Source organism: Piliocolobus tephrosceles, chromosome 1 (genome assembly GCF_002776525.5).
Source record: "Piliocolobus tephrosceles isolate RC106 chromosome 1, ASM277652v3, whole genome shotgun sequence".
Lineage (NCBI taxonomy): Eukaryota > Metazoa > Chordata > Mammalia > Primates > Cercopithecidae > Piliocolobus > Piliocolobus tephrosceles.
In genome coordinates this window covers 77,555,369-77,571,765 of record NC_045434.1, presented here as the reverse complement: position 1 = coordinate 77,571,765, position 16,397 = coordinate 77,555,369, and the positions used below count along the sequence as shown (strand labels likewise).

The window sequence follows — 16,397 nt, the reverse complement described above, 5'->3', positions numbered from 1 at the left end:
GTTCTTGCCATAAAGCTGTTGCACAGACTGTTCCCTCTGTCATGAATGCTTCTCCCCAGATGGCTGTGAGGCTAACTTCTTTACTTTTTTTCAAATCTCTGCTCACTTTCTTCATGATGCTTCCCTTGACCGCCCTACTGTACCCTAACTCCTATCCTAGCATGGCCAACCCCCCTTAGCCTGCTTTAATTTTTCTCTATAGCACTTACACATTCTAACATATTATTTAATCCATTTGTTAGGGTGTTTATTGTCTGAGTCTATCATTAGATTGTAAACTCCAGGAGGGCAAGGAATTTTGTCTATTTCATTCACTGATCTATCTCAGGCATCTAGAACTGTGCTGGGTAAATAGTAATCATTAACATATTTGTTAAATGACTAAATCTCACTGAATTTTACTTATTGCAGGCATCCCACAAGTAATATGGAAACAAAAAACCTATTTCAAATAGTCATAGAAAGAAACCTGCATAGCTTCATCAAAGTTAATAAATCATTCATGATACAGAAAATCTTGTATAAATTTCTTGAACAATTATCCAAATAGAGATGTTACATTGCTTGTTAACATATCTCACTTCTGTGATTTAAGAAAAAAAAAGTACCTTGAAAGGAGTTTATAATCTACTGCATAAATATTTTAAATTAATATATATACATTTCATATCAATAGTATAATGTATATTCATGTATAATTTTATATATATTATTTACTTCATTTCCAGGTGTGTGAGCCTAGGTATCTGAGTCCCCAAAGCTCTGCAAACTATGCAGTCTTGAGAAAATAAGGAAAGGAACAGGTAGAGAAAATAAATTTCCAAAGACTATTAATAAGTACGGGAAGTATGTACTTCATGTTCTCTATTTTTCTCTTTTTGCCCACTGAATCTAAGCCATTACATCACAGGCCTCTTAGGGCTTGCAAGCCAACCAGAGTCATTTACCAAGGTCACATGTATAATTCTGGTGGATTCGGCATGCTGGAAGGGACCTGAGAGATCAGTTGACTGAGCACTCATTTTAAAGACGGAACTGATGGCTGGAAAACTTAGAATTACTTTTCTGTGGTTCACACCTGTAATCTCAGCACTTTGGGAGGCCAAGGTGGGAGGACCATGAGGTCAGGAGTCTGAGACCAGCCTGGCCAACATGATGAAACCTTGTCTCTACTAAAAATACAAAAATTAGCCAGGTGTGGTGGCATGCGCCTGTCATCCCAGCTACTCAGGAGGCTGAGGCAGGAGAATTGCTTGAACCCGGGAGGCAGAGGGTGCAGTGAGCTGAGATCGTGTGACTGCACTCCAGCCTAGGCAACAGAGCAAAACTTTGTCTCAGAAAAAAAATAAAAAAATAAAAAATAAATAAATAAATAAATAAATAGTTTTCTGATGTTATAGAGCTAATGAGTTGAAAAGACTAGAATTCAGGGGTATTATTCTAAGTCTAGTTTCCTTCTATTCCACCTTAAGATGACTTTAAGACAATAAAATTTTTTTCTGCATGGTCTCACAGACATTGCCACTGATAATGTCAATTCTAGAAAGCTCCTGGAAATGTAGATATTAATATAATAACAACTAACATTTATTGAGTATTTACTAGGTGCAGGAACTGCCCTAAGTGCCTAAAGTGTATTAATTACTCATTTACCCCTCAGAACAATCCTAGGAGGCAGTTAGAGTGAGGACATGGAGGCACACAGAATTGAAGTAACTTCCCCAAAGCCAAACAGTAAGGTAAGTGGTAGAACACAGCTGAAACCCATGCACTCTGGCTGAGAACCTGTACTTCTAACCACAGTATCACCCCATCTCTCTGAAATGACAGAACCTCATTATAACTGGCTTGATCCCACCTATGTTCCTTGCTGTTTTTTTTCATCTGTAAAATAGGCATTTTCACCTAGTTGTTGTGAAAATTAAATGACCAGAAAGTACTTTATAGTTAGTATTCAATAAGTTAGTTCAAAAGCAAAAATAGAACCAAACCCAACAACAACCAAACAAAAGGGAATGTGAAAAGTATTGTGTAAACATTTATAAAAGATCAGTCACTAATTCTTATAATGCAGTAAGATTATGTAGTTATATCAAAAGGATAAAAATGTAACTATTAATGGCCACTTGCAACGCCACACACTACTAAATGTCTCAGAGGGAAATTTAGTGGAAATATAGGATGAAATGCAAGGAGGGGCTCAAAAGTGAAGACTAAGTGAGGGAGAGGCTAAGAACAAGTCCTCCATGTTTATGTAAAAGGCAGAAGAAAGTGAAGAATATTTGTCTTGCTCCCCTGTGGCTCCGTACCATGGTGACTCAGGTACCTAACTCTACAAAGAAACACTTCAACTATTATTACTAAATATAAATATAGTGCAGTTTGTTAAAAAGACTACACAGGAATGCTATAGTTTTCCCAAAGTTAATTATGTTTTATATTTTAAGTAATTTGAAAAGTAGAAATCAAACTGGGGGCTTGTGTTCAGCTGGTTACAATCATTTCTGGATGAAGCCAGAGTCTTTCGTACTGTGGAATACTTGTTGGTTGTAAAATTTATGTTGCAACCCTTAAGGCTTGTGTACACTCAAAATAAATTAATGCCTTCATTTCTTAAATTTCCCATTTGTAAAATATTAACACAAGTACTAACATGTCCATAATGTGGTCCCTAGAACAGCAGCATAAGCATCTCCTGGGGACTTGTTAGAAATGTAAATACACAGGCACCTGCCTCAGCCCCTGAATCAGAAACCCTGGGTATGGGATCCAGTGATCTTTTTATCAAGTCTTCCCTGTAATTCTGATTGTGCTCAGGTATGAAACCCATTGCCAGAATGAATATACAAACTAGCATTAAATGTCAAAAAAAGAAATCCCCAAAAGTATGGCAGGATAGAATTTTTAAATGTGGTCAAACACTGAATTCTCACCTAAAATATATAACTAATATCAAATCTTCCTTCCCTGTTCTGTGTTATTTGTGCTATTTGACTCAGACTAATTTTAGTTAGTTACATTACTTCAGTGAGAAAAATATCAGTACATTTAATCTATTAATTCTTCAGCTTGACATACTTTATAGAACAGAAAGCCTATTTTTTTTTACCAAGTACACAATTCAAATGCATGTTTGGAAAACAAACTTAAAGTTGACTGACTTGAATGCTAGGTAACGTTATGAAAACCCACCCCAATATAAAAATCTAAAATATGCATGCTATCTAGTTATTAGATCTATTCATGACCATTAAGTGCTCGAAGTATTTCAAAAGTACGTTTTCACACACAGGGACCTAGCAGCGAAGTATTAATAGTGGCTCCTCACCTTGAGGTGTCGGTTCTGCCACTGGCTTCGCCTTCACTTGGATCCCTCAAAACAAAGTGAAGGTTGAGATTTAATGATAAAAGTAAAAAATATATCAAGAAAACCTATATCTAAAATTATTTTAAAATTAGCTTGTTGAGCAAACTTCTACTATGACAGTTTTCTATTTCTAGTCAGTCTGAGACTATTTCTCATGTTTTTCATCGTAACCGCATGTAATTTATCATTTATTGAGCGTCTACTCATTTTTGTCAACAGGCAATATAAGGTGAAAGTTTAGAATTGTTTTTCATAATCTTCCAATTCCCAGCCACAATTCATTTGAAGTCATAATTTATCTTTTGGTTTAGTTTAATCTAAAGTTAAAACTACTTAATAATTATCAATAGCAAGATTCAACTTCAAATTTGTAATTATGTATAATTTTAGTAGTCGCTCAATTTAGAAAATATATACATTAACTTTGTAGTTAGCAAATAAATACCAATTTCTAAATAAGCAATTTCTCTTAGAAGTTATGCTAACAATTCATGCACATGATAAAATATCACAGCAAATTAACAGCCTATCCATGTAGGCAAGTCTAAAAACATGGATTCAATCTTAAATAAAAACACTAACCTTACCTGGATATCCACCTGTGAAATAAAACCAGGAAAACACTACTAATTGTTCTGAGTTGCATGTAATTAATATTTTTGAAGTCTACCAAAATTTTAATGCTTTGCTATTTTTAAAGGTAATTAAATATCTTGTGATAGAGGGTAAAATACTATTAAATAGTGGGAAAAATCACCAACTTGAATCCTTAAGTTAATGTTGTCTTAATGTTTAGCCATTCCAGAAACATTTCTATTATTTATGTAAAATTATGCAATAAGAATAAAATCAGTGGTACTCTCCCATCCCCCAAATTAATAAAACATACCCACATACCAAGCTCTAAAATTTTAAATTGTTCTTAAGAATATGAATGCCTTATGCCTCTCAGGGTCTTTAACTAATACATGCCTTTCTTAACAAACATATTATGAAAAAAAATTTTTTCTATCTGAATTTAAAAGAATACTAAAATGTATTCTCACATTCAAATGTAATTTCTTAAATTTCTATTTTTAATAACTGGCATTTTCATTGGGAAGAATAATAAAAATTCAATGCCATCTATACAAATCCATTTTTATTATAATAGCACATTGAAATAAATAAAACATTTTTTAGCAGGCTCAAAGTGAAATGTACATTTTCAGTTACATGTAGATGAACTGATACACACAGATGGGCAGTGTATCAACTTGGCAAGCAAGACAGTAATGCTGTCGACTCCCACTGCTAAGACAAAATTCCTTTAGGAAGGGACAAAAATCTCACTGGACTTTTCTGTCCTATTTATATTATGCTTTATTATTCACTATTAGCAAACACCTATTCCACAGCTGCCAAACTTAAAGCATTAGGAGTGAAATGTCCCTTAGACTCTATTTCCTCTGCTATAATAGACTGAAATCGCGATTGACCCATACCCTGTTCCTGCCTACCTGGATGCCAGCAGGAACATTGGAAGAATTTCTGCTATTGGCAATTGTTTCAAAGAGCCCGAGAAGTCTGCTTTAAGTAGCCATGGTAGGAGGCAGATGGGGCTACAGAAGGTGCAGCTGGCTCTAACAGCATATGCAGCACAGCATGCTCTCTAACACTTAACACTTAAAAAACAATTACCTACACATAGCAATATATACTCAACTGAACAAATTGTGTTAGTCCCTATATAAGAATGAGCTATGGCTAGAAAATCATAAGGTTTGGTGTAGAAGTGAGCCATGCAGGTATTCAGGGCAGGGAATTGCAGGCAGAAGGAAAAGTAGGTACACAATGCCAAAACAGTGCTTAATGTACTTGAGGACAGTCTGGTGCCTGGGTGGCTGGTGTGGAGGTGGCAAGAAGAAGAGTGGGAGAAGAAGAGGTCAGAGCAGAAATGGATGGCCAGGTTACACAAAGCCCCACAGGCTATGGCGAGGGCACAGAATTGTATTCTGAGCAAGGCGAAAGCTAATCAGGGGCTTTAAATCTAAGAGTGACATGATCAGATTGACATGACACTGCTGAAACAGAAGAGGAGGTCACAGACAGAAACTAGCAGAACCTAGCAGAACTATGAGGAGGTGAAAGATGAATAGTGGTTCAGAGTATGAAAGCAGTGGCGGGAGTGATGGAAGCAGCTAAATTCTGGAAATGCCGTGAAGGTAAAGCCCACACAAATTGCCAATGGATCTGATGTGGTATGAGGAAAAGAATTGTCAAGGACAACTCCAAGGCTTATGGTCTGAGCAACTGTAAGGACAAGGCTGCTAATTCCTAAGACAGTGAAGAACGAGGGAAGGACAGGTATAGGAAGAGGAACGAGAATGAGTTTTGAACATGTTCTGTTTCAGAATCTATAATGTATCTAAGTGGAGAGGCTGAGCAGCAGTTGGATGTAAGAGTCTGCAGTTCAGGAGAGAGATGTGGGCTAGAGATACACTGGGGAGTTGTTCACACAGGATGGAATCTAATGTCATGAGCCCGACTGAGATCACCAAGAGTGTAAGGAAAACCAGAGAAAAAAACGTGTCCAAAGACTGAGCCCTGGGGCATTCTAATATTTAGAGGCTGGGGGAAAGGCAAGGGAATCTGAAAAAAGCCAGTAAAGAAGTCCGAGAAGCGACAGCTAGCCTGTGAGGTAGGAGAAAACCAGAGCCAAGCAAGGGAAACACTTTAACTGTGTAGAATGTTTCAAGATAGTTAAGTTGCTCACAGGAAGGCAGGAGCGCCATCAGTCTCACTTGCTGCTGTACAATAGCGCCTACGAAAGGGCCTTGCATGTAGGTCTCCACGTATGTGTTCAATGACTATATGGCAATCCTTTATCAGACCCTCCCAAAAGACCAGCTCTAAGGCACTTTCTTGCTTTGACATTCTATCTCCTGACTTCCTTTCCACAGTACTCTGTTTCCCCTAGAGTCTAAATTTTTGTTGCAGAGTTAAGAGAAATATTTTGCACAATGCTTAATGCATAATTAGTAATCAAGCACTAAACTACAAACCTATTTTTCTTCACTTTAAAATTAATTCTGGCTTAACCATGAGAAAGTACTGGCTTTTTGAAATGGCCTTAAATAGACAAATTCCAAAAGCAGAAACTACTGATATTCTGACTAGTACCCTGCAGATGGCCGGCTAACACTGTGATCTACCTTCCATGCTGACTCTGTTGGTGAACTTTTAGTTCTTTCTGTAGCAAGTTGTCATGCTGCATAGTAATTGCCCAAATGGTACAAAGTCACTGACTGATATGGTTAGAAATTTATGTTACATTTGAGGCTTTAAAAGTTTTTAATTCAGCTATGTGATACTAGGCAAACTGATATATGAACCAAGTCTATAAATAGCTCCATGATAAGGCAAGTAAGACTGAAGCTGCTTCTTCTCTTTTCCACATCCACTCTTTGAAATCCTAGGAACAGTAATAACATTGGAAACTAAGTATTTAATTAGTATTTCTTAAAGCAAATATAATTATTTCTTACCCATCGTTGAAGGCTCAGCTGAAATGATTATATGATAGGGTGCTTTCACTGTCTCCCTAGATAGAAACAATTCTATCTTCATGTTGCCCACACTTTTTAGCACATGTTCTGCTTTACATCACAGCTAGTTGTTTGTCTGCTTCTTACAAGACTATAAGAATCTGGAGGGCACAGATGCTGTCTTACCTATCTTTAGATTCTGTTCTGCACCTAACAGTGCTTTGCTTGTTGCAGGGCTTAAGTAGGCATTTAGTGGGACACAGGAATAGATGAAATTGACATCCGCCTGCATTGTAGTAGTAACTTGTATCATCAATGTGCACTGTACATGTATGCATAGTAAACACAGGAAGTATGCTTATTTTTTAGAAAGTATAATTGTATTGTTTAAGTAGATTAGACCTTTACTATACATGTATTCATTTTGCGTTTACTATGTTGTGATGATAAGGTTTTATGATATAAAATTACATAAGTGATCTGTGACTCTGGTGTGTAGGATTTTTATGCAAAGAAGAAAAAAATGTAAATGATATATTATTAGTAAGCAATTTAAAAGTATTGTCAAGATAAATCTGAAGGAAACATGTAAACTCATTTCTTTTCCTCAATCAAGGCTTTCAAATATAAAAATCTTTTGTTAAAACACACATTTTTGAAGTCAAGTTTTTGTTCTTCCCATTTTATTTTACAGATTTTTAAAATCTCATTTTGTCCATTTTTTTCTTTCTCTCTCTTAAGGAAAAATACTTTATGTCTTCCTAGATTTTTTTCTTCTAATTCTGTAAAAGAGCAGCTCTAATGAAATGTTATGAAACCATTTTAGAAAATTACTATAAAGATTAAAAAAAAGTCAAGTTTCCTTCATAATCTCTAGAGGAAACAAAACAAGACAGTACATTAGTACTGACCTGCGAACAAATTTGGATGTGATTTTGCTTATTATACCAGTTGATGTTCCCCTTCTGGCATGTGCAAATGCACCCGTTTCATGGGATGGTGAAGCAGGTGGCCCATTGTAAGCAGCGCTGCGTCGCTCCCGGAGCTGTTCACCATGGAAAGTGCTTCGGCTTGAGCTCCCTCGGGGAAAGCGGGTCCGGTCTGGAGTCGCAGTACTAATACTGTGAGCAGATGGGGAAGCAGCAGGCACTCTCTGGGTTGTACTGCTGGGACAAATTAAGATATATCACTTAGAATAATGACAGGAAAACCTTTCACTCATGCTAAAAACTTGAAACAAATAGCTGTGGCTACTTCTTTTGGCCCTACTTTATTTGTTCACATTAGAGATGTAAGACACGGGTTAATTTTATTTACTGTATCATTGGAAAAGAGTAAAATTTCAGTTTGAAACTAGGTACCTTTTGTTTGGTCACTAAAAATTAAGAAATGACTGAAACAGGGACACAAATATAAATACTTTACAGTATCAGGAACGCCAAACCAGGGGTACTGCAAATATTTTAAAAATATTCTCCTGAAATCACTTAGCAATCAAAGTTGAACACAAATTTTATTGTTTATTAAAAAGGCTTTGAATAAAATAATTTCCTATTTCTAATTTAGGCCTCAGTGATGGTACAATATCACATGGCACTACCAATATGCCCAACAAATCTAACAGAGGGTTAAAATGCTCAGATGTACTGAATTTGAGAAATCTTAAAATAGAAAAATACTACAAAAACAATTACAAAATTTTATATCTGAACAGGCTCTTTGAGTTCATCAGTTTCATTGACAGGAAAACTGAAGTCCAGTTTCATTAAGAACAAAGAATTGAGCCTGATCATTATCCACGGGTCTCAACTCCCAGTCTAGTGTTTGTTTGTATGTGTTTAAATCATAACAAAATCAGTTTACCTAAATGACAAATTAAGCAGCAATTCTTAACTTTATGGGGATGCACGTAAAATCAAATCCTTAAAAAAATTCCTCTAGAAAATGATTTAAGTTATATGCAACATTTCCAACAACAGCCAAAGTACATAGAAAGCTTATGTTACAATTCAATTTTTCCTCCATTACAAATACTGAATCTTATTAGAAAAGTCTTAACATGATGGTGACTATCATGTATTTTCACATGGTGCTATATTTTTAGAAATTCTTAATGAACAAAATGAGATGTAACCAGCACATTACCCAGGCCGGTAAGCTTCAGAGCCGTCTTTAATGGTTGGCAGTGTGACTTTAATAGGATGACCAGAAGTGGACATGGACTTCTGGTGGCGGGGTCGTGCTGAGGGGACAGCAGAGGCCACAGAAGAGCCTGCAGAAGATATGCTACTCACAGACATCTCCGTAAGGCTTTCGCCATAAAGCAGTTGAGAAGACCATGGAAATGTAAAAAAGAAGAAAAACTGTGGTTTACTAAAATTTAAGAACTATATTTTTAAAAATCTAAACTGACTAACACCTTTCATGACTGAAACATTTGAAAGAAACTAACATAGTGGCATTATTAATGACTAACAAAACAATTAATATTCTTATGAAAAGTATACAGGGTGAATTTATCACTATTATCCATGAAAAAAAAATCTCACACACACTTTATGTATGTAAATGTGAGAAAGTACAAATTATTTTTGTGGATATACAATAATTTCAGATAAAATTATTATGACTGGAGTCATTTTTTACTTCCCCAAAATCACAGTTTGGTGTGATATGTTGCTGTAGTTCGTTGTCCATTATTCATACAATCAGAATTGATAATTATACCAAAAATATTATCTCTGGATTCATCAAAACACTTTTAGATCATATCATGGTCAATAGGTTAACTGTTGCAGATTAAAGGAGCTGCAGCTTAAAATTTAGTATAAGAAAAATCATAAGTCTGAAATTAATTTCCAATTATCTTATGTACAAAGAAGATACATTTTTCTTTGTATGCCTTACAATAGCACTTACTTTACATTCTTATTAAGTGAGAAGAAACAAATGTGAGAATGGTTTGTACACACTACTGAAATGACTCTAGGTGGTACTAAGAAAATAATTTCATTAGAATAGGCTTCATGTCTTTGTACTATATTGATGAGTAGTCCTTGTAACTCATGATAGAAAGAAGATACATTTTTTAAGTAATAAAAATAATATGATGTATTATTATTTGAAATAAAACACTTTAAAAATTATGTGGTTCTGGATGATGAGAAATAAGATGGCCAAATTTTTTTCAGAGGGAGGAAAATAAAGCCTTTATTCAGATGTGGTAATGACCTGATGGGAGGTGAAAGGGAAGGAGGCAGGTGCACAAAAGAAAAAGATACAAATTATGAAGAGGAAATTAGGATGGTATATGATCTGCTTTGTTACAGAAAAATATTTACTATCAGAGTTTACTCAGAAATTGGCAGGCAAAGAGATTTATTTCTTGTTTTCTCTAAATGTTTTCCCATCTTTCTATCCTGGCACAGGAGAGTTGTCTCAGTAAGAATGGTTGGGTTGCAATCTTACTATTTCATGTAATAACTACTTTTCTCCTGACCCATTCAGCTGCAGGCATTTCAGCAAGGGCACTAACAGAACAATAGCAAAGGTATTACTACTTGGCACTGTGGCATTTACCTGCTGTCCTTTCCATTCTGCAATGCTGTGTATCGATCTGTGGTCCTTTCACAGACATACGTATTCCTTCTTGCCATGCTACCTCCAGAATACACATTGTTCTTCAAGAATAAAAAAAGGGCAATTAAAAAATTACAAATATATTTGTGGAAAGCCAAAGAAATGTTATTTAAGCTGACTCTGAGAAAAATCCACAGAATTTTAATTGATTAGAATATTACATTAACAAGAATTATCCCCTGCCTCTCTCTCTCATTTAGATTTCAGAAGCAAAAGACAAAGCATCAAAAATGAACTCATTACAGTTTTAGCTTATCCTCCTACAATAGCAGCCAGCAGTTTGGAAGCAATAGGAGAGCTGGGTTTCTATTCACTTCCTCCTTTGTGAGCTGGTGGTAGAGAAAGGGCAGGAGCAGGGGTGTGAGCAGCTCTAAGTGACTAGGAGTGCAAGCCAACTCCACACTAAGTATCATCACCAACAGGAGCCTGGGGCAGTAAAGATGGCACGCCCACTCAGAAGCCTGTGGGCTGCCTTTCTTCACCTGCTTGGGAAACTCTCTCAACCACTGGGAATATTAAGCAGACTAAATGCCCCAGGATCAAAAGCATGTCCAGTTGAGGCCACCAACAGTGGTGTGTGCAGTGCCACACTGAAGATATTTCCTCAAGGCTCAGGTTTGAGCTAGAAGGAAGGCCAAGTCTGAGGAGCCTTGGAGAAAAAGAGAGAAAATAAGCAAAAAGGGATAGACAGATGATTCTCCTTACCACGCACACAACCTTTGACCTATAACCCATTGTTGTGCCTGCCAAATCCTGACCTACTCACTGGTAATAAAATATACAGAAATGATTTTCAATGTGGGTATAATACTCTTCTGTTTAATCCTTACTCCAACAGAATAAAAAAACTTGCTACTTTTGACTAACCCAGCATTTAAAATATATATTCAACCTAAACATTGTTGAATCATGAGGGCTACAAAGTTAATAGATATTTGCTTGAATTCACTTTGAAGAAGGAAAAAAATACATATAAACAAAACTGAATACAGATTTAAAATTTTTCAGTAGTGCAGGTTCCTAGATGGAAGGAATTTTGTCACCAGTCATATAAAAAGCATATGCTAAAAACTATAAAAGTATGGTAGCAAAACAGGCAAAGATTATTAAAATTTTTAGGCAAGACTTGGAACATGTAGGCCAATTGTGGTGGCTCATGCCTGTAATCCCAACACTTAGGGAGGCCTAGGAGGGCAGATTGTTTGAGGCTAGGAGTTCAAGACCAGCCTAGGCAACATGGTGAAACCCCATTTCCACAAAAAATACAAAAAAATTAGCTGAGTGTGATGGCACACACCTGTAGTCCCAGCTATTCAAGAGGCTTAAGTGGGAGGATCACCTGAGCCCAACAAGTTGAGAAGAATACAGTGAGCTGTGATTGTACCACTGCACTCCAGCCTGGGCAACACAGCGAGACCCTATCTCAAAAAAAAAAAAAAAAAAAGACTTGGTCCTTGTTATTAAAGCAAAGAAAATTGATTTGATTATGCGGATGCATTATGAAACTAACTTACATTAAAGTTCTCAAAAAACTAGGAATGTCATCATATTTCATAGTTTGAAAGACATTGTTTCATTATCTGCTTTCCCATTTAACATGACATTAACATCTATCCACGTCAAGTGATACTAAAGTTTTATGGCTGTAGCCTATGCAACTGTACAGATATACCATATTTTATTTTAATCAATAAATTCCTAATTTTTGAACACTTAAATCATTTCCTACTCTACTCTTAGAAGCTACTAACATTTAATTCCCTAGAAATTAACTGGAAATTTGAAATCTTGAGGACAAATCTTAGAAATACATAATAGGAAATAGGAAAAACATACTGGGCAATTATTAAAACTGCACAGGATTACTGAAAAGCTGTAAAATCACCGCGTGGGCACCAAATGTACCAATATAAAAATATTTGCTTTTGATAATCTCATAATTTTGGCCAAATTGTCATATGAATGACTTAATTCCTTGTCAAATCATGCTACCATACATCCTCTGGAAGCCTCTAAAATGTTTGTGGCTATTCGCAATGACATTTCTTTCCTTTTCAAAGGCTGATGGTGAATGGGATCTCTCCTTCCAAGCTGTGCCTCTGAATTTGTGCTCCTCCCACCCTACCTCCCTTGCCTTGACCCTTCAATGCCAGTGACATTCAGGTACGGCAACCATCAGTTGTATTTCCCCAAGGAAATTTAAGATAGAATTAGGCAAAAGTTATGGAAATACAGTGTTACTGCTTCCATTTGTCATACATTCATATAAAACTAACTTTTATAGTTGACCTTCCTAATTCAAATAAAAAAGATCTAGTGATCACTAAGCAGGTAAGGTTCTTTCTGCTGAGGATTTGGGAACTAGGTGGAAAACCACCCTTGCAGACTCTTGCAGTCTAGTTTGGTAACTTCCTCAATGTGGAAACCAACCATGTAAACAACTTTTTGGGGGTTCTTTCACAGTAAAGTGATTATATTTTACATAATTATATCATAAGTTTATATACAGTATTTTATACTTATTATAGCATTCTTAATCTTTTTGAGTCTTCCTAAAATAAATCTCTTCTTCCCCTTATTTTATTTTTTAAAATGCTGTTTTTTTGTTTTGTTTTTTAAATTTTTTAATCTTCTTTTAAAGTTCCAGGGTACATGTTCACGATGCACAGGTTTGTTACATAGGCAAATGTGTGACATGGTGGTTTGCTGCACCTATCAACCTGTCACCTAGGTATTAAGTCCAGCATGCAACAGCTATTTTTCCTAATGCTCTCCCCCAACCTCCGCTCTCCTCTGAAAGGCCCCAGTGTGTGTTGTTCCCCTCTCTGTGTCCATGTGTACTCATTGTTTAGCTCCCATTTATAAGTGAGAACATGTGGTGTTTGGTTTTCGATTCCTGCATTAGTTTGCTGAGGATAATGGCTTCTGGCTTCATCCATGTTCCTGCAAAGGACGTGATCTCATTCCTTTTTATGGCTGTATAGTAGTCTGTGGTGTGTATGTACCACATTTTCTTTACCCAGTCTATCACTGATGGGCTTTTGGGTTGATTCAATGTCTTTGCTATTGTGAAGAGTGCTGCAGTGAACATAAATGTGCATGTACCTTTATAACAGAATGATTTATATTCCTTTGGGTATATACCTAGTAATGGGATTGCTGGGTCAAATGATATTTTCAGTTCTAAATCTTTGAGGAATCACCACACTGTCTCCCAGAATGGTTGAACTAATTTACATTCCCACCAACAGTGTGAAAGTGTTTCTCTGCAACCTCGCCAGCATCTGTTGTTTCTTGACTTTTTAATAATCACCATTCTGACTAGCATGAGATGGTATCTCATTAAGGTTTTGATTTGCATTTTTCTAATATTTAGTGATGTTGAGCTTTTTTTTTCACATTTGTTGGCCATGTGTATGTCTTCTTTTGAGAAATGTCTGTTTATGTCCTTTGCCCACTTTTTAATGGGGTTCTTTTTTTCTTGTAAATTTGCTTAAGTTCCTTGTAGATTCTGGATGTTAGACCTTTGTCAGATGGATAGAGTGTAAAAATTTTCTTCCATTCTGTAGGCTGTCTGTTCACTCTGATGACAGTTTATTTTGCTAAGCAGAAGGTCTTTAGTTTAATTAGATCCCTTTGTCAATTTTTGCTTTTGTTGCAATTCCTTTTGGCAATTTCATCACACAATCTTTGCCCATGCCTATGTCCTGAGTGGTATGGCTTAGATTTTCTTCTAGGGTTTTTATAATTTTGGGTTTTATATTTAAGTCTTTACTCCATCTTGAGTTAATTTTTGTGTAAGGTATAAGGGAAGGGTCCAGTTTCAATTTTCTGCATATGGATAGCTAGTTCTCTGAGCACCATTTGTTAAAATAGGGATTCCTTTTCCCATTGCTTGTTTTGGTCAACTTTGTTGAAGATGAGATAGTTGTAGATGCACAGTTTTATTTCTGAGTTCTCTATTCTGTTCCATTGGTCTACGTGCCTGTTTTTGTACCAATACCATGCTGTTTTAGTTATTGCAGCCTTGTACGGTTTGAAGTCAGATAGCGTGATGCCTCTGGCTTTGTTCTTTTTGCCTAGGATTATCCTGGCTATATGAGCTCTTTTTTGGTTCTATATGAATTTTAAAATACTTTTTTTCTAATTCTGTGAAGAATGTCAATGGTGGTTTAATGAGAATAGCATTGAATTTATAAGTTGCTTGGGCAGTATGGTCATTTTGACAATATTGATTCTTCCTATCCATGAACATGGAATGCTTTTCCATCTTCTTTGGTCCTGATTTTCTTGAGCAGTGGTTGTAGTTCTCCTTGAAGAGTTCCCTCACTTCCTTTGCTAGCTGTATTCCTAGGTATTTTATTTCTTCATGACAATTGCAAATGGAGTTCATTCATGATTTGGCCCTCTGCTTGCCTGTTGTTGGTGTAAAGGAATGCCTGTGATTTCTGCACATTGATTTTGTATCCTGAGACTTTGCTATAGTTGCTTATAAGCTTTAGAAGCTATTGGGTTGAGATGATAGGGTTTTCTAGATATAGGATCATGTCATCTGCAAAAAAGACAATTTGACTTCCTCTCTTCGTATCTAAATGCTGTTTATTTCTTTCTCCTGCCTGATTGTCCTGGCCAGAAATTCCAATACTATGTTGAATAACAAGTGGTGAGGGAAGGCATCCTTGTCTTGTGCCAGTTTTCAAGGGGGAATGCTTCCAGCTTTTGCCCATTCAGTATGATATTTGCTGTGGGTTTGTCATACATGGCTCTTACTATTTTTAAGGAACTCAAAATATGTTCCTTCAATACCTAGTTTATTGATAATTTTTAACATGAAGGGACGTTGAATTTTATCGAAGGCCTTTTCTGTGTCTATTGAGATAATCATGTGGTTTTTGTCTTTAATTCTGTTTCTGTGACTAATTACGTTTATTGATTCACGTATGTTGAACCAGCCTTGCATCCTGGGGATGAAGCCAACTTGATCATGGCGGATAAGCTTTTTGATGTGCTGCTGGATTCTGTTTGCCAGTATTTTGTTGAGGATTTTTGAATCGATATTCATCAGGGATATTGACCTGAAGTTTTCCTTTTTTGTTGTATTTCTGCTAGGTTTTGGTATCAGGATGATGTTGGCCTCACAGAATGAGTCAGGGAGGAGACCCCCCTTTTCAATTGTTTGTAATAGTTTCAGAAGAAATGGTTTCAGTTCCTCTTTGTACCTGTTAGAATTCAGCTGTAAATCCATCTGATCCTGGGCTATTTTTGGTTGGTAGGTGATTTATTACTGCCTCAATTTAAGAACTTGTTATTGGTCTGTTCAGGGATTCAAGCTCTTCCTTTCAGTCTTGGGAGGGTATATGTGTCTAGAAATTTAAATAAACACAGTCAAATGATAAGGAGGATGCCACCATTGACCCCACAGAAATACAAACAAACATGGTTTGTTTGCTCTTGGTTTTCTAATTCTTTTAGCTGTGACATTAAGGTGTTGATTTGAGATCTTTCTAGCTTTTTGACGTGGTATTTAGTGCTATAAATTTCCCTCTTACCACTGCTTTAGCTGTGTCCCAGAAATTCTGGTACGTTGCCTTTTTGGTCTCACTAGTTTCAAAGAATTTCTTGATTTCTGCCTTAATTTCATTATTTACCCAGAAGTCATTCAGGAGCAGGTCATTCAACTTTCATGTAATTGTGTGGTTTTGAGTATGCTTCTTAATCCTGAGTTCTAATTTGATTGTGCTGTGGTCTGGGAGACTGTTAGGATTTCAGTTCTTTTGCATTTGCTGAGGAGTGTTTTACTTCCAATTATGTGATCAATTTTAGAGTAAATGCCATGTGGCACCAAGAAAAATGTATATTCTGTT

The 16,397-nt window shown here is 36.2% G+C and overlaps 1 protein-coding gene across 9 annotated transcripts in view; it reads right to left on the bottom strand.

The window, feature by feature from the left end:
* MARK1 (microtubule affinity regulating kinase 1) overlaps positions 1 to 16,397 on the bottom strand; it is a 140,081-nt gene that overhangs the window by 1,819 nt on the left and 121,865 nt on the right. For 2 of the 9 annotated variants that reach the window (XM_023203544.1, XM_023203547.1), the window contains exons 11-14: positions 10,474 to 10,574; positions 8,981 to 8,986; positions 7,806 to 8,057; positions 6,509 to 6,522 (exon numbers count right to left, since the gene is read on the bottom strand). In XM_023203544.1, coding sequence (XP_023059312.1) covers positions 6,509 to 6,522; positions 7,806 to 8,057; positions 8,981 to 8,986; positions 10,474 to 10,574 — 373 coding nt within the window. Of the gene's footprint in view, positions 1 to 1,764; positions 1,791 to 3,328; positions 3,374 to 6,508; positions 6,551 to 7,788; positions 8,061 to 8,980; positions 8,987 to 9,039; positions 9,205 to 10,473; positions 10,575 to 13,741; positions 13,745 to 16,397 lie in introns of all 9 variants that reach the window. The other 7 variants (XM_023203539.1, XM_023203540.1, XM_023203546.1 and 4 more) reach the window with 7 other exon arrangements.